The sequence below is a fragment of the Heptranchias perlo genome, chromosome 5 (genome assembly GCF_035084215.1).
Source record: "Heptranchias perlo isolate sHepPer1 chromosome 5, sHepPer1.hap1, whole genome shotgun sequence".
In the NCBI taxonomy this organism is placed as follows: domain Eukaryota; kingdom Metazoa; phylum Chordata; class Chondrichthyes; order Hexanchiformes; family Hexanchidae; genus Heptranchias; species Heptranchias perlo.
This window is the reverse complement of record NC_090329.1, coordinates 118357316-118381469: the sequence shown is the minus strand read 5'-3', so window position 1 is coordinate 118381469 and position 24154 is coordinate 118357316. Positions and strand designations below refer to the sequence as shown.

The window sequence follows — 24154 nt, the reverse complement described above, 5'->3', positions numbered from 1 at the left end:
AAGCATACTGAGCCAGCACAATGAGGGAGCTAAGTTACAAACCTAGTCAATGCTGCTTTATCTGTGTTTACAATTGCATCTTCATAATGAATTCATATCCCCTATATTCAAACTCAGTATCTAGATGCCATCAATACTCTCAGTTTATAACAAAATTATTTTATAAGACTGAAAAATGGATAAATAAACCTCGTGTTAGTTGGAATTCCTCACAATTATTCAGTTACGAAATAGGACCCTCCCCCATGGCAAGACTTCTTCGAAACCATCTGTGTGGGCAAAGGACTTGGCTGTCAACTTTCTTCAGAATAATAAACATTTTGAACTGGTAGTTACTGTGTGTGTGAGACTAAACATGCTGATCACAAGATAAATTTAAGGTCGTCTAGAGTCTATTACCCTTTTTAAAAAAAGGATCAATGCAAAACTGGTATGAGCAGAACAAAACTCTCACTATACCACCTAATAGAGCACATCACTTTTACTTGCTTTAGTAATGAAGCACAGGCTATTTGGCCCACGCACCAAGGTGAGTTTTGAGAAAAACATTTATTGACCATAAATTTGCGGTGCTTAAATGGTTGGCTCAAACATTTGATAGTAATAGTTGTTGCATAAATTAATAAGGCTTGGTAGCTGTGTGTAATGGGGCTCGGACCAGAAATGGGGCTCAAAGGGGTATACAGCATTAGGACAAGCTTCAGTACCAAAAGATAGAATTCATTATTTTTAAAAAACTTATCATAAGGCTATTGTTAAACTCCAGCACAGCAACAGGAGTAAAGTGCTACTGGTGGTCTGGAAATCGTAGCGGGAACTGATAGAAAGGAAGGGGATAAATATGTCACCATACTAAATCACATTATATAAAATAAAGATACACGTAGGCCGGAACTTTCAACTTCAGCAGGGGTGTATAACGGGCGATATTGGATTGGCCGACCATTATACATTGAAATCACTAGAAAGGAAAATGGGGCAGGGTGTATGACAGACAGCCGATCTGACAGCGCCCGTTTTACGTCGCTGAAGTTGAAAGTTCCGCCCATAATCTCTTATATTGGAACAATTCATTTCAAGATCAATATATTTTCAGAGAATGCAGAAAACTTGAGAAGGATATGTACCACACAAAACAGGAATCAATTAATGCTAAAACTATATCGGCCACCAAGACTGTCACACTTCTTCGATCCTGCAGTGTTAAAGGAAGGAAATGTTAAGATTTACAACTGGTTTCACTAGGATAAAAGAAATAACAGGATTAGAGTCAGTCTAAATGTTTGACCGCATTGTACTACTTTTCATAGAAGACCAAAACAAGCTTCTAAGTTAGAAGATAATAGATAGGGAATTAGTGACAGCAGATAATACAGATGGAAATTAAATTCTGGTCCCAATTAAGGACTCAGCAGAGAGATAATTACTGTAAGGAGATGGTAACTTCGACATAAAGTCCCCTCTACCTTCTCCCCCAGCAAGAGTAGCAACATAGTTGCACTCTAAAGTGTTGTACCATGGAGCAATGTGATGGAGGTTTAGGGCCACCATCCCAACCCAGCAAGTTCCTGGTTACAGGTACGCCAACAGGAAGCATCACCAAGTGAAGGGGCAGGCACTTCCTCAAAGAACATATGAAAATATTACAAGGTAGAGAGAGATGAGGAAGGCCATTAGCTCACCCATCCAAAAAACTTACAAATCCCCATCACAGCATCTAAGTGTTTAAATAATTCCAGTGTTTTCACCTCAACAACAACAATAACTTGCATTTATATAGTGCCTTTAACGTAGTGAAACGTCCCAAGACCTTCACAGGAGCAATTATCAAATAAAATTTGACACCGAGCCACATAAGGACATATTAGGACAGATGACCAAAAGCTTGGTCAGAGGTAGGTTTTAAGGAGCATCTTAAAGTAGGAGAGAGCGGAGAGGTTTAGGGAGGGAATTCTAGGCAGCTGAAGGCACGGTGCCAATGGTGGAAAACGATTAAAATCTGGAGTATGCAAAAGGCAAGAATTGGAGGAGTGCAGAGATTGCGGAGGGTTGTAGGGCTGGAAGTGGTTTCAGAGATAGGGAGGGGCGAGACCATGGAGGGACTGAGGATGAGAATTTTAAAATTGAGGCGTTCCCGTACCGGGAGCCAACGTAGGTCAGCGAGCACAGGAGTGACGGGTGAACGGGACTTGGTGAGTGTTAGGATACGGGCAACAGAGTTTTGGATGAGCTGTAGTTTACGGAGGGTGGAAGATGAGAGTCCAGCCAGGACAGCATTGGAACAGTCAAATCTAGAGGTAAGAAAGGCATGGTTGAGGATTCCAGCAGCAGATGAGCTGAGGGAGGGGCGGAGACGGGCGATGTTACAGAGGTGGAAGTAGGTGGTCTTGGTGATGGAGCGGATACGTGGTCGGAAGTTTATCTCAGGGTCAAATAGGATGCCAAGGCTGCGAACAATTTGGTTCAGCCTCAGACAGTGGCCAGGGAGAGGGATAGAGTCGGTTGCTAGGAAACTAAGTTTGTGGTGGGGACCGAAGACAATGGCTTCGGAGTTCCCAATATTTAGTTGGAGGAAATTGTTTCTCATCCAGTACTGGGTGTCGGACAAGCAGTGTGACAAATCAGAGACAGTGGAGGGGTCAAGAGAGGTAGTGGTGAGGTAGAGCTAAGTGTCATCTGACGTGTTTTTGGATGATGTCGTCAAGGGACAGCATGTAGATGAGAAATAGGAGGTGGCCAAAGATAGACCCTTGGGGGACTCGAGGTAACAGTGCGGAAGCAGGAAGACAAGCCATCGCAGGTGATTCTCTGGCTACGACTCGAAAGATACGAATGGAACCAAGCGAGCACAGTCCCACCCAGCTGGACGATGGAGGAGACGCGGTGGAAGAGGATGGTGTGGTCAACTGTGTCAAAAGCTGCAGACAGGTAGAGAAGGACGAGGAAGGATAGTTTACCACTGTCATAGTCACATAGGATGTCATTTGTGACTTTGATAAGAGTCGTTTCAGTACTGTGGCAGGGGCGGAAACCTGTTTGGAGGGGTTCTAATATGGTGTTGCAGGAAAGATGGGCACGGATTTGGGAGGCGACAACACGTTCAAGGACTGGAGAGGAAAGGGAGGTTGGAGATGGAACGGTAGTTTGCAAGGATAGAGGGGTCAAGGGTGGGTTTTTAAAGAGGAGGAGAATGATGAAGGCAGATTTGATGGAGGGGGGAACAGTACCTGAGGAGAGGGAACTGTTAACAATATCTGCTAACATGGGGGCCAGGAAGAGAAGTTGAGTGGTCAGCAGTTTGGTGGGAATAGGGTCGAGGGAGCAGGAGATGGGTCTCATGGTCAAGATGAGCTCGGAAAGGGCTGAGGGGAGATAGGAGAGAAACTAGAGAAAGATGCGAGTTCAGGGCTAGGGGAAGGGATGGAAGTGGCAGAGGCAGCTGAGCGGATGTTCTCAATCTTAGTGACAAAGAAGCTCATGAGCTCCTTGCACTTGTTGGAGGGGAGGGTGGAGGAGGCAGAGGAGAGGGGTTTAAGAAGATGGTTTGTAGTGCAGAAGAGAAGCTGGGGGTTACCCCCGCTGATCTATAAGCCCATTCCATGATCACTATATGAGGAAGAACTTCCTGACATCAGTCCTAAATTTGCCTTTTACTAGTTTGAACCTGTGTGCCCTTATCCTGCTATCATATTCCAAATCTACCTTTTCTATACCATTTACTGTCTTATATACCTCTCTCAGGCCAATTCTCGTTGCTTACTTTCAAAGTTGAAAATCCCAAAATTCCACCAGTCTTTCCTCAATCAGTTCCTTTAATGCTAGGGATCAGTCTTGTTGACCCTTCTCAAACTCTTCCGGGGCTTGAATGCCTCTTTTGTGTCTTGGCCACCAGAACTGGATTCAGTAGTAAAGCTGTGGTCTGACCAGAGCACTAGGTTCAGTTGGCTTCCTCTGACATGTACTCTACTGATTTGGTTATATAGTTCAGCATTGTATTTGTCTTTTTGATTGGTGCTCTGCAGTGATTGGACATGTTGAGCATAAATTTTGAAAAAGAAAAATCAAGTATTTTTGATCAACATAAAATGAACAGAAAAAATTCCTCATATTAAAAAAATTAGAACAAAACGAATCACCTAAAATAAAAATATAAATGGCTCATTGTGAGCATCTGCATACATTCCAGTAGGTTCTAAGATTGATTGGGACCATGTAGCTGTTTATAGCACTCTGCTTTCGTCTTGTATTTCATCTAGATTTATGTTTCCCGTTTCAACATTAAACTTGTTTGCATGGGTTTAGAATGTTTGAAATGAGAAAAAATACATGTGAGAAAGTTTGAATGAATCACAAATTGTATGGACAATTCTCAATTTTGCCGAATTAGGAGGGTGAGGTATTAAAGACCAAGAACAGTTCTCGGTTTTAAATTAGAAATAATTGTTCCACTTTACCCCTGTAATTCGCAAGACTCCTTCGACGGCTGCAAAAATCAGATAGAGCGCTCCCAAACCAATCACTGTGTGCATTACAGTGCCCAATCGAGGCCTGTATAAATAATACAACAGTTAAGAAGAGAAACACTTCAAACATATTTATTTCTAACAATTAACTTTTTTGGTCATAAAAAGTGATAAAGTGGGGAATGAATTTTTTTTTCTTATGGCCAACAATTGATTTTCTGAATGGGTGCTCCTGGTGGGGAGCATCACCCATCACACTGGGAAATTTTGGGTGTGCATCCATGGTATTGAAAAAAACATTCCTTTTCTATCAGCATCAAGCAATACCAGATTAAAAAGGAGCTGCTCTTGAATGCTTGAACAATGTGTCAAATACAATCTCAAACAATACATTTATATACCACTATTTAAACTTCTTAGAGCATTTTATAGGAGGTACAGGTAAGAGTTTGTGTGGGGGAATGGGCATGAGGGAAAACAGATTGAACTTATGGGAAAACAGTTTTTAAGGAGGCTTTTGAGGCCATGGAAAAATGGTAGCAAGGCAAAGTGGGTCTTGAAGGAAATTCCAGAGGGAAGAGGTGTAAATGCTCAAAGATCAGCCTCTGAGGGCGCAGTGAAAAAAACAGTAATCCAGAGTTAGAGGAATGAACATTGTTAACTAAAAGAGAAGATTTCTAAAATAGAATGGAGCAAGGCTGTGGCATGATTGGGAAATAAGCAGCTTCAAATGGATTTGATGGGGCATAAGGAGCCCATGTAATTGGATGACAAATGGGTATGCAGGACAGGACTCAAGCAGAGTGTTCTGGACTAGCTAAAAGTTTGTGGAGGGCGCTTGAAAAACCTCTAGGGTTGAAGGTCTGCTTGAAAGTTCCATTACGGATATAAATCGCTGGTGTTTTGGAGGTGGAAGGTGGCAGTATTAGAGATGGACAAATGTGGGGTCAAAAGTTCACCCAAGAGTTAAATGAAGTGCCAAAAATGCACACTAACTGGTTCAACCCAAGTGGGAAGAAGATATAGAATCATAGAATGGTTATAGCACAGAAGGATACCATTCAGCCCATCGAGCCCATGCTGGCTCTTTGTAAGTGCAATCCAGTTAGTCCCATTCCCCTGCTCTTCCCCGTAGCCCTGCAAATTTTTTCCCTTCAAGTATGTATCCAATTCCTTTTTGAAAGCCACGATTGAATCTGCATCCACCACTCTTTCAGGTAGCGCATTCCAGATCATAACTACTCGCTGCGTAAAAAAGTTTTTTTTCCATGTGGCCTTTGATTCTTTTGACAATCACCGTAAATTTGTCCCCTCTGGTTCGCGACCCTTCCGCCAATGGGAACAGTTTCTCTTTATTTACTTAATCTAAACCCTTCATGATTTTGAACACTTCTATCAAATCTCCTATCAACCTTCTCTGCTCTAAGGAGAACAACTCCAGCTTCTCCAGTCTATCCACATAACTGAAATCCCTCTTCCCTACAACCATTCTAGTAAATCCTTTCTGCACCCTCTCTAAGGCCTTCACATCCTTCCTAAAGTGCGGTGCCCAGAATTGGACACAATACTCCAGTTGTGGCCGAACCAGTGTTTTATAAAGGTTCAATATAACTTCCTTGCTTTTGTACTCTATGCCTCTATTTATAAAGCCCAGGATCCCGTACGCTTTTTTAACCGTTTTCTCAACTTGTCCTGCCACCTTCAAAGATTTGTGCACATATACCCCCGGGTCTCTCAGTTCCTGCACCCCCTTTAGAATTGTACCATTTAGATTATATTGCCTTTCCTCATTCTTCCTGCCAAAATGTATCACTTTGCACTTCTCTGCGTTAAATTACATCTGCCATGTATCCGCCCAGTCCACCAACCTGTCTATGTCCTCTTGAAGTCTATTACTATCCTCCTTACTGTTTATTAATGGAGTTGGAGCCAGGGGTACTCTGGTTTTGACAAGAGCTGAACAGAATGCACCTCCACTACGCTAGCATGAATTTTCTCTATTTCCTCCAAAAGCTACTTTTATGGCTATGCATGGAGGCCGGTTTAGTATTAAGTTGTATTGAAATACGGCAATTTGAAGCACATGACTCAGTAAAATTAGTAGCATCTGAATACCAAGCCAGGGAATTTGACCAAATAACTGGAATCTCCTCCTCTGAATGCTAATTTTAAGGATCAAAATTTTCTCCCCTTCATTGGATCTCCCCAATCCACACAGCATCCAAGCCCACAGGGGCAGCAACCCGCTCATGTCGCTTTGAAACAGGTTATCAGGTGTACGAAAGTAGTCCCAGGTAAATCTTCCTCTTGGTTCCTCCTCCTGCTCCCCCCACCTTGATGAGATGCTTAGCCTCCACTCAACACTTCCCCATATCTGCAGAGAATGAAAATTGTAGGCATGAACCATGGTTTACCAATTCCACCGAACCCAATGTACTGCACCAGCTCACTCTTGTGAGCCCTAAATTAACTACATATATTCTTATGATGCATTGCTGCGCAGCATATCACAGCACCAGTGCATTAATGGGTTGCTAGTTTGACTGGATTTGATGCCCTGCGCTGTCGAAAGCTGTCATTAGGTTGCTATTGCCCACCTCCCAGCAGTCTGGTGAAGGGGAACTTTAACAGACATGTGGAAGTAGGTCCCCTGCCAACCCTCACAGTCACAGGAGGTGTCTGTCCAGCAAGACCAAGGGTACTGGGGAGAAAAATACATTTTTACCTTTACAGATAAAAAGAAACTAGTCCAGAAATTATGAAGTTTTATCAAGTTATTTTACTTTTGATTATATTTGCAGAAACTCCCCCCTCCTCCCAACATATTACTACTGAGTTGCACAAGAATGTTATGTTTTTCTCAGGTTATGGTAGAACTACAATAACAGCAACAATTTGTATTTATTTAGCGTCTTTAACATAAATATTGTCCCAAGGCACCTCATAGATGAGAGCAAAGAAAACAGACAACAAACCAGGAAGGGTGGAGTTAAGGGGGTGTAACTGAAGGCTTGGTCAAAGAGGTGGGTTTTAAAAGGGGAAGAGGGGGTGGGAGGTATTCCAAACAGTAGGACCCAGGCCACTGAAGCTTCTACCGCCAATGGTGTGACAAAGGGTGGATACACAAGAGGCCAGAGTCAGAGGAGCAGGGTGTTTGGATGGGGTTTGGGGGGCGCGCATAGAATTAGAGAATAGGGTGGGGCAAGACCATGGAAGGATTTAAACAGCGTGAGGATTTTTAAATACAAAATAACGGCTGTGTTGCAGGTTACACAGAACCTAGATATTTACACCCAGAGTCCTGTGCAGCTATATTGCTCTTCACATTTAGGTTGTGGTACTTGTTGGCAGGGTCAGGGCTATTCTTTATCAGGAGGTCCGGTCACGCAAGGGGAGAGGAGGGGTCTCACTGGGTGCTGCATAAGGCTAGTGTTTGTTTCCTGTGGGAGGTGAGGGGGGTCAGCGACTGCCAGGAATCCATCAATTCAGTTCCATATTTTATTACACTTCCCAATACCAATCCTTTTTTCTCAAATAAAAGGTGATGTTTATTTTATATAAGTGGTTGTAATGTTTAAGCAGATCATATGTCAGATTAGTTCCATTTGGAAAATTAAAAGATAGGCCGCGGAGGAGGTCAAGACAACAGAAGTTGTGATGAGGACCATCAAGCAATTATATATTTTTAAATTTTTTAAAAACAGATATTGAACCTTAAAATACAATTGGCAAACAAAGCAGGGCAACACATTAAAAGGTTATAGGACACCTTTAAGAAGTGAGAGACTAGGAGCTGTGGAGGAGTAAAGGGATTTGTGTCCCTGTATACAAAGCACTAAAAACTAGTGCACAGGTTCAAAAAGTAATCAAAAAGGCTAATGGAATGTTGGTCTTTACCTAAGGGGGTTGGAATTCAGAAGTGAGGAAGTGATGCTTCAGTTGTACAGAGCTTTGGTCAGATCTCATCTGGAGTACTTGCACTTTTTTACCGAAGAGTAAACTGCATTCAGTTTTGGGCACCAAGCCTCAAGAAAGGTATACTGGCCTTGGAGGGGGTGCAGTGCTGATTCACCAGAATAATAACATGGTTAAATTATGGGGACAGTTTGCATAAACTTGTATTCCCTTGAGTATAGAGGATTGAGGGTTGATAAAAACAAAATGATTAAAATGATAAGGGATTTGATAGGGTTGAGAGAGAAACTATTCCCTCTGATGGAGGAACCTAGAACAAGAGGGCATAATCTGAGAATTAGAGCTAGGCCATTTAGGATTGAAATCAGGAAGCAATTTTTCACACAAGTAGTGGTGGAATTCTTGAACTTCCTACCCCAAATGGCTGTGGATGCTGGGTCAATTGAAATTTTCAAGACAGAGATCGATTTTTGTTGGGCAAGTGTAGAAAGAGATATGGAGCAAAGGTGCAGTTATGCTCTAACTGAATGGCAAAACAGGCTTGAGGGGCTGAATGTCCTACTCATGTTTCTCTGTTTAGAAAACCCATACAAGCCTTCAATGGAATTTGTATTGAAGAACTTAGAGTAAATACTTACTTAACTATTCCATATCCCAAGCTTACAATAATCACAAGAAGCCGAGCCAATGTCCTTTTCACGGCAGAAATAAGTTCTGCAAAGACTAGGAGACCTTGTGCTACAAGAAAAGAAAGAACCCATTAGGCGCCTCTTGAACATTCCATGTACAATTTCAGTGCCAACACTTTAAAAAAAAAGTTTACTATGGTGGAGCCGTGGCTTCATGCTCCAACATACTATAACACCAATGAAGTAGGGAAGCAGTAGCTGGAGGCCAGGTTCATCCTTACAGACAAGAAGGAAAAAAAACAGAAGAGCTACTTTCACACACCTCCTAGTGATAGCTTAGAGCAGCAAAATCTAGGGAGCAAGTAGTTAGCTTGCTCCCTTGTGGCCCAAAATTCCTCAAATCAAAAAAAAACAGGATGCTGATTCTTCTTTGATCATCACAAGTTTACATAAATAGAATTACTGCCAAACAAATAAAACCTGCAACGAATTGATAAATGTTATAGGGTTGGGTTGGACTTGGCCTGACCTTGACTAACTCCCAAATGTTTTTTTTCAATAAAGAAAATTAACACTCTATTTGAGGTCAATCAAGAACTTTAAAATGTTCTTGATTGTGTTTTTGCCGATTTAACCCCCCCCCACCACCGCAAACCCTCTCCTGCCTGTCGTGGGGGGTTAAAATTACCTCCAAAGTTTCTCTCCAGTCTAATCAGAAATTGAGTGTGCCCACTGCAGGCTAAATTCCACCTTTGTCGCTCCTAATTATTAGCTTAAAAGTAACATCGACATAAGCCTTGATGTTAATGTGTTAGGAATTCATCATTTAGAGACACCACAGAAAGTAAATTCAATTTCAGTAGAAGAAAAAATGAATGTGAAAATCTGATTAAACGTCTCTATTTAAGCTCATGTTCTGGGAGTGACCGTCTCACTGCATCAATACCTCACATAACCTTTAATAGTATTTAATGTGGCATAGAATTTTAGAAAAAAAAATCTTCCTTGTTTCCTAAAAAAAACCTGGCATTTCATTTACTTCAATTTAGACATACAAAACCATACTTGCAATTTTTCTTGTGAAATGAAGATCTGTTATCTACAGATTTATTCACACCTCTGGTCATTTTCCTTACACACATTCACCATTGATGAAACAGGATACAGCTACTGGAAATCGTGAGAGACAAAGAGCTCTATGAACACAACTGTATCGGTTTCCCTTAAGCAGAGAAAAAGCATCATTGCAGTGAAGGTTGATATCATGTATCTAGATTGGCAGAAACACTCAAGTCTTGCAAAAAGTCACTGATCCAAAGAAACTTGATGCACCATTTAGCTCAACCCCCTCTCCAGCCAAAATACTATTGCCTAGTGAAGTTAGTGGACAAGAAAACATCAAGCCTTATGTCGATGTTACTTTTAAGCTAATAATTAAAAGTGACAAAGGTGGAATTTAGCCTGCAGTAGGCACACTCAATTTCTGATTACACTGAAGAGAAACTTGAGGTAATTTTAACCCCCCACGACAGGCAGGAGAGGGTTTGGGTGGGGGGGTTAAAATCGGCAAAAATACAAAACCCGCCTCCAATGGGCCTGCTTCTGTTATAAACGAGCGGGTTTGGGGGTGTCCATGTAACACGCTCTGGAGAGGCGAGTCCATCATTTTAACATGCTAATGAGACTCCATTCCTGAGATTTTGGTAGCCATTTGAACTTAATGGCTGTGGACAGGGCGGCTCTAAAAACACGCCAGCTAAAGGGATATGGGAGATGCCAGCTCCAGCTGGTAAGTGCTTTTCCAGCACTGCTTGTGGGCCAGGAGGAGCAGCAGTACTTCCCCCCCCGACTCCTCAAGGAAACCTTCTGCCGACACCCTCCCTCCAAACCCCCAATCTCACCCGGTCGTGCCCCCCTCCCGATTGCCAGCCCGACTTCCACCTCTTCCACCAACCTGCAATATCTCCCAGTCCTGCCTCCCTCCCGATTGCCAGCCCGACTCCCCCACCCCCCTCACTAACCCGCAATGTCTCCAGGTCCCCCCTTCCGATTGCCAGCCCTACTCCCACCCACCCCACCAACCCACAATATCTCCTGGACCCCCCTACTCCCTCCAGATTACTGATCCGAACTCCCCCCTCCCCCCGCTCCCTCCTGATTACTGACCCGAACTCCGCCCGCCCGCCCCAACCCATGATGTTTCCCGGTCGCCGAGGACTGTTCCAAACGATCCCTGGCTGCAGCCTGTCAATCTGGCTGGTTGCTGAACTGGAAACGGAGTTAAAAAATGATAATGAGGTCCTGCCGTTAAATTCAGCAGGACCTCCACTTTCCCGGCGTTCCCCACCCTGTAAAAACACACCACAGCTCCCTCCCCGCCTCTCCATAAATATCAAGGTCTTCATGTCACTGAAGAGTAGATTCTAAAATAGGTGATATTTTCCAAATTATTTTAATCACTGTACAATGTACTAACTTATCTTGTTAGCTACTGTATAACGTTTAATATGCTAGCCAACTTAACTTCCATTAATTGAGCAGAGCAAGAACTAAACATACCAGATATTCCACTAGTATTAGTGTTCTGATATTCCGCGTAGAAAACAGCTTTTTCCAGCATTCCAAGAAAAATAACTGCAGCTATCCAGAACTGGATCCTCAATAGGTCTTTCCAGTAACATGCAGACCAGAACAGCCACAAGATGCCATAAAGTATGTATATGATGCACATCACCATGTAAAACTGCAAGTTAAAAACAAATACACATTCAACCACATTTAAAAATCAGAATAAGTGACCAAACATTTAATACAAAATTCATCTCAGAACCAAGAATGCTTTAGATTTGAAATATATTATAAAAACATAGGGGGTGAAATTCGGCCCTCCCCAAATGGGGAGGTCCGAGATGCCCCAGATATTGGGCATAGGACCTCATTATACCGAAGACGGCACTGCGGGAGGAGGCCTAACAGGTAAGCGCTGAAAGTTTGGTAAATGACGGGGTTAGGTTCGTGGGCAATTGAGGGCTGCAGAAGGAGAGATCTGGGGTTGGGGAGACATCGGGGGTCAGGGAAGAGACATTGGAGTCCAGGGAAGGAGAGATCAGAGCTTCCAGTGTTGGGGAGGCATCAGGGGTCAGGGGAGAGGGAGATTGGGGGGGCCTGAAGGGTCGAGGTCAGGTTCTCGGGGCTGGGAACAGCGGCGATTGGGATGGTGATTGTGGTAAGTAGTTATCTTTTTCTTCAAATGTAGGCAATGTTTAGTGTTGGTTTTCTCTGCAGTCAGGGCAAACCAATGTTACAGCGGAGACCTGAAGTAGGCATTAGGCCCCTTATTTCCATATGCTTCAGGTGTGGGTAAAGTACGTCTCTTTTTTGTCTTTACCCAATATGGTGTGCGACACACTTCTGGTCACTTCTTAAGAGGCTACGTAACGACTGAAAAACGGAGAGCTATGTGGCCCAATTTAATCCCCGCACGGTTTGACAGACTTTTTAAAAAAAATATGCAAGGGGTTTAAATGGAATCACAAGTCATGAAATTGATGCTTAAGTAGTTTACAAAAAGGCATCTGAACCCAAAAATTGTATTATGTCCTTATGATGTACATTAAATATTGCATGAAGCTTGTGCCATATTTGGACAGAATTTTTTTCCACAAATTTTCCTAAAGTAAAAGGAGTTACTTTCGAATATCCCAAAAGATCCCATTGTTTCTTTAGGTTAGGCAGTGGTCCATTAAAGCTTTCATGTTGCAATGAACAAGACAACAGTTGAATTCAGACTTACACAAAATACACCCTTGAAAGCAAGGACAGCTATACAGTGAGCCCTACAGGGGCGTCCTTTAACACACCGTCGTGTGGCTGTATCAGAGCAGCACAGGCAGAGGTGTAAGAGAAAGACATCTGCACAACTTTGTGGTCCAAAATGGTGCTGCTCATTTTTTTTGAAGTGGCAGGGAAAGCTATTTTTAAAAAGAAGTCCCTCCCCTGCCCCCCAAAGTATTCCAAACACACAATGGGCTTTGTTAGCAGTATGATTCACAGAAAGCGCGTATATTTTGTCAAATCTATGTCTGTATTTTGGTCTCTATATCATTAACATCCAACTATACATCTCAGTCCGGTTACCATCCTGTCCCAATATATTTGCCCAAAAGAGACCATTTACAAAAGCAATGCAGTTTAAAGTAATAAATACTAGCAAAAGGATTTTTCTAAAAGTGAAATCATTTAATTTAGGACAACTGTCCAAGTTAAAATCCTGATACTTTTAAAGTTTGATTCAATTTCATTAATAAACAGCAAACAAAAATCTGGAATGACTGTACAGACAATTATTACAAACTGAGTTCAGATACTCCATACTTACAATCATCAGTGGAAATTCAGTTGCCGAGATGAATCCATGGGAACCTTGCATTAATACCCGCACTGTAAAGATAGTTCAATTGGTTATGAAATTCTGAATATGTAAAATTATTTGAAACGAATAGAGTTCTAACTTTAAGCTAAAATCATTTACTAAAAAAACAGATCACGTGTAAGGACCAAATCATATATTGAAACATCAGCACAGAAGGAGGCCATTCAGCCATTCATGCCTATACCAGTGTTAACTCTGATCCTATTTCCTTAGCATGTATGCGCTAGGACGATTAACTTAATTAAATTATTTCAATAATTGACGATGATCAGCTAGGACTCAATTTAAAAAAAAAATCTTTAACTATCTCTTGTTAAGACCATTCTCTAATGAAAAGAAAGACTTGCATTTATACAGTGCCTTTCACGACCTCAGGACATTCCAAAGCACTTTACAGCCAATTAAGTACTTTTGAAGTGTCGTCACTGCTCTAATGTAGGAAACGTGCCAATGTGTGGACAGCAATGAGACAATGACCAGATAATTTTCTTTTTTTAAAAAAAAAGTGATGTTGGTTGAGGGATAAATATTGGCCAGGACACCAGGAGTGCCCTAGAATATTTTGCCTAAGAAGGTAGACAGGGCCTCGGTTTAACATCTCATCCAAAAGACGGCACATCGCACAATTACATATGGCCACAGGTTTGATTGTTATAGCCAACAAGCCACATTAGCCTCTGTGTCTGGTGCAGGATTAAGTACTGAAAAGCTGAAGCACTGGTTTCAACTGTTTAAATTTTTATTGACTCATTTACCAGTTGCTCTCACTCAGCCAAGAAATAAATTCTTGTCAGTTGCACTGGAGCATGGCAGTGTTTATGTAAAAGCTCCCAATTAAAATACTATTGTTGCCTTTTCAAAGAGTTTGCAGGGCGGTTCAATTCCCGGATATACAAAAGGCGACATACAGGCTATTGTGAAAATTGGTATCACAACATGATTGATTTTACAACACCAAGTTATAGTCCAGCAATTTTATTTTAAATTCACAAGCTTTCGGAGATTTTCTCCTTCCTCAGGCAAATGTTTGCCTGAGGAAGGAGAAACATTTGCCTGAGGAAGGAGAAAATCTCCGAAAGCTTGTGAATTTAAAATAAAATTGCTGGACTATAACTTGGTGTTGTAAAATTGTTTACAATTGTCAACCCCAGTCCATCACCGGCATCTCCACAACATGATTGATGGTGAAGTAGTTTCTAATATACTTTTGAAACAATTATTTCTTTACAGAGATGCGATCAGGTCAAAGTGATCTAATTTATCAAAGAATAACTGACTAGTCAATATTGATTCAACGATGAAGGTGCGATTTAATGAAGTTGTTAAGACTTTGTTCTTTCAGTGTTGCTTTCCTGGTCAGATGCTCAGTGGGTTTTGATGGAGAAGGAATTGAATCCGACAATGTGCGTGAGGATAGGGAGATAGAGGCAGATAAAAGGCAGGCAGAAAGGAGAGAATAGGAAGATGTGGAACAAAATATAGGAAGAAAAATTAAATTCAGAAGTATCAGGAAAAGTAATAATGTTCCAGTTATATGCTTAATGGTGGTTTAATGTATTTGAAATATTTAAATGTCAGGGGATTTAATTATAAACAAAAAAAATCAGCTGGCAAAACTATATAAAGCAAATCTTTACATTAATTTTGGTTAATGAGTCAGTATCAAGAGAGCATAAATTTATCAAAAGAACAGGGTAGGAGAATTTTATTTTAAAAACACACACACACATGGCTTTTAGGCTACAAAATGCAGTGAGAAACAGAGGTGGAAGCAGAATCTACAATAGCTTTTAAAAAAGTGTATACATTTTTTTTTAAAAAAGGAAAATTTAAAAAGAATATGGGAAAAGTACAGACAACAGGACAAGTGCCAGATAGATTTTCCAGAGAGCCAGTACAGGCGCAATGGGCTAAATGTGCTGTAAAATGTTATGATTCTATTCTATTGGGCATGCACACATACAATTTTGCATCCAAAATTTAGCTGATTATTTTATACTGTATTATTTTATTCATATAATGCATTAGTATAGGTATAATCAAGTTCACATAAATATATGGAAATAAATTTTGAAATTAAAGCTACTTAATTCATTTTTTTTTAAATAGAGCATTTGTGTAGATTGGAATTCACCTGTTAAATTCCAGTTGCTCATGATTCTTTCATTGAGAGGTTTGATTGAGACAATAAATAGATATGGACCATCTCTCCAGGTCTGTGCTACGACATCAAACTAAAGAACAAAAAAAGCTATCACTTATCAACTAGTAAAAAGAGTTCATCCGTAAACATTTCCAAATGCAATCCCAAGTATGTCCAGTTCCCTGGGAGCTCAGCAAGAAAAGTCAGATCAATCTCTGGTCTGTACTAAGTTCGCTGATCTTTGCCAGGTCAGTGATCCTTGGTTAGATTTTGAAAAATCCAAGGGCCCTGCTTCAGATTGCTATCCAATGACCTTTGGTGGAAACATACAAGTGGATATTGGGTGAGGCCACATCAGGCTCATTTACAATACCCTGAACAAATAACAAGTAAAGACTCACTGTCAAGTCTCAAACATGAATATTCACCATTTGGACAAGTTACTGAAGGGTAACCAGTGCCCTGTGAACAAAAATCCTGAACATTTTGTTTGATAATGCCATTGAAAGTAGAGTGTGAATTTTGTTCATACGCGCTATTAGCATTAGCAGTATCAAGTTTGTATAAAATTGAAGTGACATTAATTCAGTAATATCCACAAGTAATTTTGTACCTTTTTAGTTGTGATGATGTCTCTTTTCTGCAAAGAATGAAGAGTCTAAAGAAAAAACATTTTAAATTTTTTTTGACCAGATCTATGTTAATTATTTTGAAATCGGTCACAATTGCATATTTCTAAAATAAAAACAGAAAATGCTGAAAATACTCAGAAAATCAGGCAGTATCTATGGAGAAAGAAACAGAATTAACTTTTCAGGTCAATGACCTTTCGTCAGAACTGGAAGAAGTTAAAGATTTAACAGTTTTTAAGCAAGTACAGAGCCAGGAAAAGGGGTAGGGGGAAGAAAGGGGAGGAGAGTACAAAAGGCAAGGTCTGTGATAAAGTGGAGGGCAGGAGTGATCAAACATCAAAATGGATGATGGTGCAAGGCAAGGAGGATGGTAATGGGACAAGTAAACAAAAGATGGGTCTAGAGCAGTGGTAAATGGCAACAGCAGAACCATTACTGGTGAAGCGAAAATATAATCATGCAGATCTAGCATACCAAATGATTATCATGGAAAATAAATACTTAACTTGCATTAAAATCAAAAGTCATTTCCCATGACATGACAACAATTAAAACAGTGAGAAAAAAATACATACAATATCTTATCACCTTCAGACACATGGGGCTCGATTTTCAAATTGAAGTCCGGGTGCAATGGGGCAGCGAAAAATCGAGAAAATCCCGAGCGGGAAGGAACCCGGCCCTCCAACCCGCCAACTTCCGCGTCTCACACAGACGCATCTGTACGCGCGTGTGGTACTGGAATCTGGAAGTCCCGTCGGCAATTAAAGCCAGTGGGACGATATTTAAAGAAGCAGATGTACCTCATTGAGGTACTTAAGGTACTTTATTCGTTACATAGTAGGTAGTTACAACGATTTTCAACTTACCTGGGCGGCTTTCCTATGGCTTCCGATTCATGCCTGGTAAAACCAGGCATGAAGGGCCGGACCAGGCAAAAATAAACGAGATAAATGAAATAAATTAACATTTCACAAAGTTAAAAAAATTAATAAACCTACCTTTCAAACGATCTCACCTGCACCCCCTGCTCCGATGTTTCACCCCCCAATGTCTCTTCTCCGATGTCTCACTATCTTTCTTCTTCTCCACCACCACCACCACCACCACCCCCCCCACCCCCACAACCCCACGTTGCAGCTCCTGTCGGCAACCAACCTGTCAATCAGGCTGGCTGCTGGGTGCAAAACCCAGAAACAAGTCTAATGATCATCAATTACCTCGCATTTGTGTGGGGAAAGGTAAGATTTTATTATATTATCCGAGTTTGCCACGCTCCCATTGACCTCCCCCCCCACCCCCGCTGCCATTTGAAAATCGAGCCCATAAAGACTGTCGGTGATCTTGACATCAGAGTTACCTTTTGCCTCTACGTTCTTGAAATATATAAATGTTATACTCAAGTTTGCTCACATCTATTATAGCTCCTGAACAGAAGATATACAATTAACACTTCATCCACCATCTAGTGGTAATTCACTTTTGAAGACTGCAACAGCATCAAAAATATTACAAAGTCATAACTTTTTTTTCCCCCTCCAGAACATAATTATTATACCGGAGAACATGCTGGGAAGGACATTAAAAAAAAAATCAATAAGGGACACAGCCTGATAACTCCCTTGAAGTCTTCATCCCTAATAAATTATCTGGCAGCATAAGTAAATCACTATTACAGATATGTGTGTCAATTAACACATTTGTCTTTTTAAAAAAAAAGTTGAACTTGCACATTTCCACAATTATTGTTGTTCCTTGAATGGAGGGACTAAGTAGCACAACAAGGTGCAGTGTTACAGTGACATCACAATTAGGATACAAATCCTACCACACTGAACTGGTGCACAAGAATCAAATGACAAGAATTAACAAACATTTGACGTGCAATATATGGAACAATGAATAGCCACTTCCAAATATAGTTGAGAGCAATGACGAGTTTTGTGCAACTCTCAACTGTATTTTAGAGTTATAGTGCAAACGGAACTACATCCTGGTTCATATTATAAAATTTCTGTATTATATCTTCTCAGATGAATTTTTGGCTAGGCCAAACACTGTTAATTTAAACTGGGCTTCAATTAGCTGATTTCTGAAAGGAAAAGTATTGGGAAGATGGAGTGAGTCAAAGCAAACACAACTGTTTAGCGATATGTACATCTCGATGTATATCTCTAAGCTGCCTGATCACCCACAGGTTGGGGTGGGGGGCAGTCATTTAATGATAAGTGCATCAAGAATTTTTTTGTTGCTTTGAAATGTTGAAAATAGGCAAATTTTAACTAAGAGAGTAGACAAAGTCAATATCAGTATTGGCTGACCTATCAGGGATACCTTCAACACCACCACCTAGGTCATGAAAGGCTTCTTTTGACATAAAAGCATTACCATAGCCACTCATCTCTAGTTCATTTTTCAATGTTGTTTCAGTTATGGATTCCATGGCAGCTAGATTAAGGATATCACCTCACCCATGTACAAGCAACATACCAGGAAGCTTGCACTTTATGGGACTGTGAAGGTGTTATTAAGTTCTTTTGGACAGAGTCAAATTTTTGTCGTCTTTTTAAGAGTGTCATTTGTTTCCTACTGTTTTCATCCGTTTGTGTAATCTTAATTCTTGGAAATAAATAGCTTGAAAAATAAAACTAGACAACATAGTATTTTTCCACCTATTGGAGGGATGGGAATGCATGAGATGCCCAGTGCAAATTCTCTCAATAAAAGAGTAGTCCTGTCATTTTGCTAACCTTCTTCACAGTACACCCAAGATGGTAAGTTTACGATCATAAGGGGACCCAGGTCTGATGATGGAAACTGACATTCGCTGAACACGAAAAGAGAGGGGGAGAAAGCCTAAGACAGAACATATTCTAAGTACTTTGAGTTAAGGTATCATCCAACTGGATCACAGTTATGGCTAACATAAAAATAACAATCCATTACCTCATTTGTACTCACTGTCTGTACCACCACAGGTTTTGGAAGGTCGTTGCTCATCTAAAACAGAGGGGTAAAATTTATATATGCTAGATTGAAGGAGAGGACCCAATTTAAATAATTAATGAAGTTTAACATTGCTTTCATGTACTCACATTAAATTTAGGGAAGATCTGAATTTTTTCATTGCAAACAATATTTTCAGTCTTGTGTTCGATGTACTGTCCTTTACTTAATGGGTGAGGCTCAAGACTATTGCTTATACCAGAAAATCTTTTGTCATATATATCCTAACAAAAAGAAAGAACATGTAAGCTAACTAGATCAGTCACAAATTGAGCTCTTTGCAATAAAGGTACCAAACCTTACTGACTGTAGTGCTCAAAAAAAATTCAATAGCAAAATGCATAGATTGTCAAAAATTGGGGCAAAATGGATACATGATTACCTTTCTGCTACTAACACCACCTAAAGGCACTTTTGTTTTCCTTTAAGTAATAGGAATAAAGTTAAGGGAGATTTGCCTGTTGCAGCCATCACTTGCAGAATTCACAACATGCTCACTTTCTGCTTCAGGTTGTGTGTTTAGAATTTTAGGTTTAGTGCTTGCAACCAAACTCTCAAAATCATTTTTAATGATGTCCTTTCAGTGTAAAGTAAAAATAATAAGAAATTTTCACTCAAGCCCAGTGAAAGAGCTTCTCAATAACATGACCATCTTCAAAAGGTGTAGATTTGAATAATAAATATTTTTTTCCCCCAATTAAAATGGTGCAATCCATTGAATAAACAGTACTGCCTTAAATGTGCTTTACCCCTTTAGCTAATCTGTGAATACTCACCTTATGGGCATGAATCCCTAACATAGCAACTTGCAGCTACAAAAGACTCCCCTTCAACCATACTGCCCCCTCAAGATTATGTTTTCCAAAAAGCTAGCAGGTATAGTATTACTGGTTAACACAACAAAATGTTTCACATTATAATCCTGGTCCAAAACATTATCATTGTTGACAATGCACAAAAGTCAGATATTCCTTACCTAAGTTTAGTATCTGAAACAAATTTGGCTGTTCACATTACCATTGGAAATAGGAGATAGTATATAAAGGTATAAAACCTTTCTGCATTCTAAGTTTGCACACAAAATATTTTCTAAAAATACTTACTTTAATATTATTAAATTCATTGTGGCAATGGTAATATCTGAGGTACCATTCAACAGTTAATGATACTGCTTCAGGGCATTTGAATGAAACAACTATGAAGGGGAAAAAAAAGAGAAAATTATAAAAGGAAATTTTAAGAATACTGCAAACTGTTTCCTAAAAATGTTACATATGTGCACAAGATGGAACAAAAGTGATTCAGGAAATTAAGCATTGAGGAAATAACAAAATTACCAGTTGATAACAACTGACATTCATATCAAATCATCACCTAGCTTGTAACCAACTTAATTTTTGAAAGGATTCCAGCCACACAATTAATCAGGAGCAGCATAGCATTCCCATATTTTAATATCAGTTTCTAGCTGACTTGTATACACAAATTCCTCAAATTAGTTTAGAAACTGAATACAGGAGTGACCTTTCATTTTATTAGCATGACTTGAATGATTGTTTGTATCTTAGATACAATCATTCAAGTCATGCTAATAAAATGAAAGGTCAATCATTTGTATCTAAGATACAAACACTCAGGTTAATTGTTAAATTACACAGGTACATTAAGAGGGTAACGATTATAATTACTAGATCTCTATTGATGTCCTCCAATACAGAATTACTTCTGTACCACTAGATCAGGAAAATGGTTAAATACAAACCAATTTTCCAATATGTCACTTTGCAAAGTTATTTTCTAATTTCCAAAGCATTATGAAACTTGATTATAACAATAACTTGCATTTAAATAGTCCTGTTATCACAGAAAAAACATCCCAAGGCACTTCACAGAGGCATATGGAAAAAATGGAGGTCAAACCTAAAAGAGATATTAGGAGGGGTGACAAAAAGACGACAATGGAGGCCAGCCTGAACAGCACTGGAGTAATCACGTCTGAAGGTGGTAAAGGTTTCAGTGCCAGTTGGGTTGACATAGGGTGGAAGTGGGTGATGCTACAGAGACAGAAGTAGACAGTCCTTGTGATGGAGAGGATATGGGGTTGGAAGCTCAGCTCAGAGTTGAAAGGAAGCAGTGGCCAGGGAGGGGGCTGGGGACAAGCAGTCTGACAACACAGACAGTGCAGGGGGGTCCACAGATGGTCTGGAAGTATAGCTGGGTGGCATCAGCATACATGTGGAAGTTGAACTTATGCAGATTATGTTACCAAGAGGTAGCATGTAGATGAGCAAGATGAGGGGGCTAAGGATGGATCCTTGGGGACTCCTGAGGCGACAGTGTAGTGGTGGATAGAGAAGCCACTGGTAGAGATACTTCTGCTGTGGTCGGATAGGTAATAATGGAACAAAGCAGGGGCAGTCCCACCGAGCTCGACAACAGAGGAGAGGCATTTGTGGAGGATAGTGCCGTCAACTGTGTCAAAAGCTGCAGAGAAGTTGAAGAGGATGAGTATGTTAGTGTCTCCCCATGAAGAGAAAAGGAAGCAATTCATCTCAAGTCATTCTCACATCTATTACCTGGTTACAGAGTGTCATTAGCAGAGATCGGAGCAGGACATCTGACTGCCCCCTTCGCTAAAGAGTGACATGCTTTTCAGGGGTAATTCAAGAGAAAGAGGGAAGTAGAACAGCTGAAAAGAACACGAAGAACATAAGAAATAGGAGCAGAAGTTGGCCATACGGCCCCTCAAGCCTGCTCTGCCATTCAATCAAATCTTGGCTGATCTTCAACCTCAACTCCACTTTCCTGTCCGATCGCCATATCCCTTGATTCCCCTAGAGTCCAAAAATCTATCTATCTCTGCCTTGAATATAATCAACAACTCAGCATCCTCAGCCCTCTGGGGTAGAGAACTCCAAAGATTCGCAACCCTCTGATGAAGAAATTCCTCCTCATCTCAGTCTTAAATGGCCGACCCCTTATCCTGTGACTATGCCCCCTAGTTCTAGACTCTCCAGCCAGGGGAAACAACCTCTCAGCATCTACCTGGTCAAGTCCCCTCAGAATCTTATATGTTTCAATGAGATCACCTCTCATTCTTCTAAAATCGAGAGTATAGGCCCATTCTACTCAACCTCTCCTCATAGCACAAACCTCTCATCCCAGGAATTAATCTCGTAAACCTTCGTTTCACCGCCTCTAAGGCGAGTATATCCTTACTTAGATAAGGAGACCAAAACTGTATGCAGAATTCCAGGTGTGGTCTCACCAGAGCGTTGTACAACTGTAGTAAGACTTCCTTACTCTTGTATTCCAACCCCCTTGCAATAAAGGCCAACATGGCATTTGCTTTCCTAATTGCCTGCTGTACCTGCATGCTAACTTTTTGTGTTTCTTGTACCAGAACATCCAAGTCTCTCTGGACACCAACATTTAATAGGTTCTCACCATTTAAAAAATATTCTGTTTTTCTATTCTTCCTACCAAAGTGAATCTCACATTTCCACACATTATACTTCAACTGCCACCTTCCTGCCCACTCACTTAACCTGTCTATATCCCTTTGCAGACTGTGTCCTCCTCATAGCTTACTTTCCCACCTAGCTTTGTATCATCAGCAAATTTGGATACATTACACTCAGTCCCTTCATCCAAGTCATTAATATAGATTGTAATTAGCTGAGGCCCAAGCTCTGATCCTTGCGGTACCCCACTAGTTGCAGCCTGCCAATCTGAAAATGACCCGTTTATCCCTACTCTCTGTTTTCTGTCCGTTAACCAATCCTCTATCCATGCTAATATGTTACCCCCAACCCCATGAGCCTTTATCTTACGTAACCACCTTTTATGTGGCACCTTATCGAATGCCTTTTGAAAATCCAAATATCCAAAAAGGGTGTAAGGATAAACACAGCAACTATAGGCCAGTCCGTTTAACCTCAGTGGTGGGGAAACTTTTAGAAACGATAATCCAGGACAGAATTAACAGTCACTTGGACGAGCGTGGACTGATTCGGGAAAGTCAGCCAATTAAAGGCAAATCGTGTTTAACTAACCTGATAGAGTTTTTCGATGAGGTTATACAGAGGGTAGATGAGGGCAATGCAGTTGATGTGGTGTATATGAATTTTCAAAAGGTGTTTGATGAAGTGCCGCATGGTAGGCTTATCATCAAGATTGCAGCCCATGGAATAAAGGGGGCAGTAGCAACATGGATACAGAATTGGCTAAGTGACAGGAAACATAGTGGTGAACGGTTGTTTTTCGGACTGGAGGTACGGTGGTGTTCCCCGGGGGTCGGTGCTGGGACCACTGCTTTTCTTGATATATATTAATGACTAGGACTTGGATGTATAGGGCACAATATTAAAATTTGCAGTTGACACAAGACTTGGAAGGGTAGTAAACAGTGAGGAGGATAGTGATAGACTTCAAGAGAATATAGACAGGCTGGTGGCATGGGTGGACACGTGGCAGGTGAAATTTAACGCAGAAAAATGTGAAGTGATACATTTTGGTAGGAAGAACGAGGCGAGGCAATATAAACTAGAGGGAACGACTCAAAGGGGTACAGGAACAGAGTGATCCGGGGATATATGTGCACAAATCGTTGAAGGTGGCAGGACAGGTTGAGAAAGTGGTTAAAAAAGCATACAGAATCCTGGTCTTTGTAATTAGAGGCATAGGGCTCGATTTTAGCACCCGTCATCGGGTGCGTTCCTGGCGGGGGGGCTACAAAAATCGGGGATTCCTGGGACGGGTCCGGAGCCCGGCTCCAACCCTCCCCATTTCTGGGTTCCCCACAGACGCGCTGACATGCGCGCGCAGCCCCCGCATGTGGGACTCCCGCCGGCTTGTGCCACTTAAGGCATTTATTTTGGTATTTCAGGTCATTTAGAGACCTGATTAACGTGATATTTTAGGAGGGTTGGGAT

General features: G+C 40.9%; 1 protein-coding gene across 2 annotated transcripts in view; it reads right to left on the bottom strand.

Annotated features, from left to right (window-relative positions):
- tmem87b (transmembrane protein 87B) overlaps positions 1 to 24154 on the bottom strand; it is a 62568-nt gene that overhangs the window by 19130 nt on the left and 19284 nt on the right. For both annotated transcript variants that reach the window (XM_067985103.1, XM_067985104.1), the window contains exons 3-12: positions 20324 to 20415; positions 19310 to 19444; positions 19161 to 19214; positions 16196 to 16240; positions 15574 to 15673; positions 13386 to 13447; positions 11567 to 11750; positions 9017 to 9116; positions 4455 to 4548; positions 1127 to 1195 (exon numbers count right to left, since the gene is read on the bottom strand). In XM_067985103.1, coding sequence (XP_067841204.1) covers positions 1127 to 1195; positions 4455 to 4548; positions 9017 to 9116; positions 11567 to 11750; positions 13386 to 13447; positions 15574 to 15673; positions 16196 to 16240; positions 19161 to 19214; positions 19310 to 19444; positions 20324 to 20415 — 935 coding nt within the window. The remainder of the gene's footprint in view (positions 1 to 1126; positions 1196 to 4454; positions 4549 to 9016; positions 9117 to 11566; positions 11751 to 13385; positions 13448 to 15573; positions 15674 to 16195; positions 16241 to 19160; positions 19215 to 19309; positions 19445 to 20323; positions 20416 to 24154) is intronic.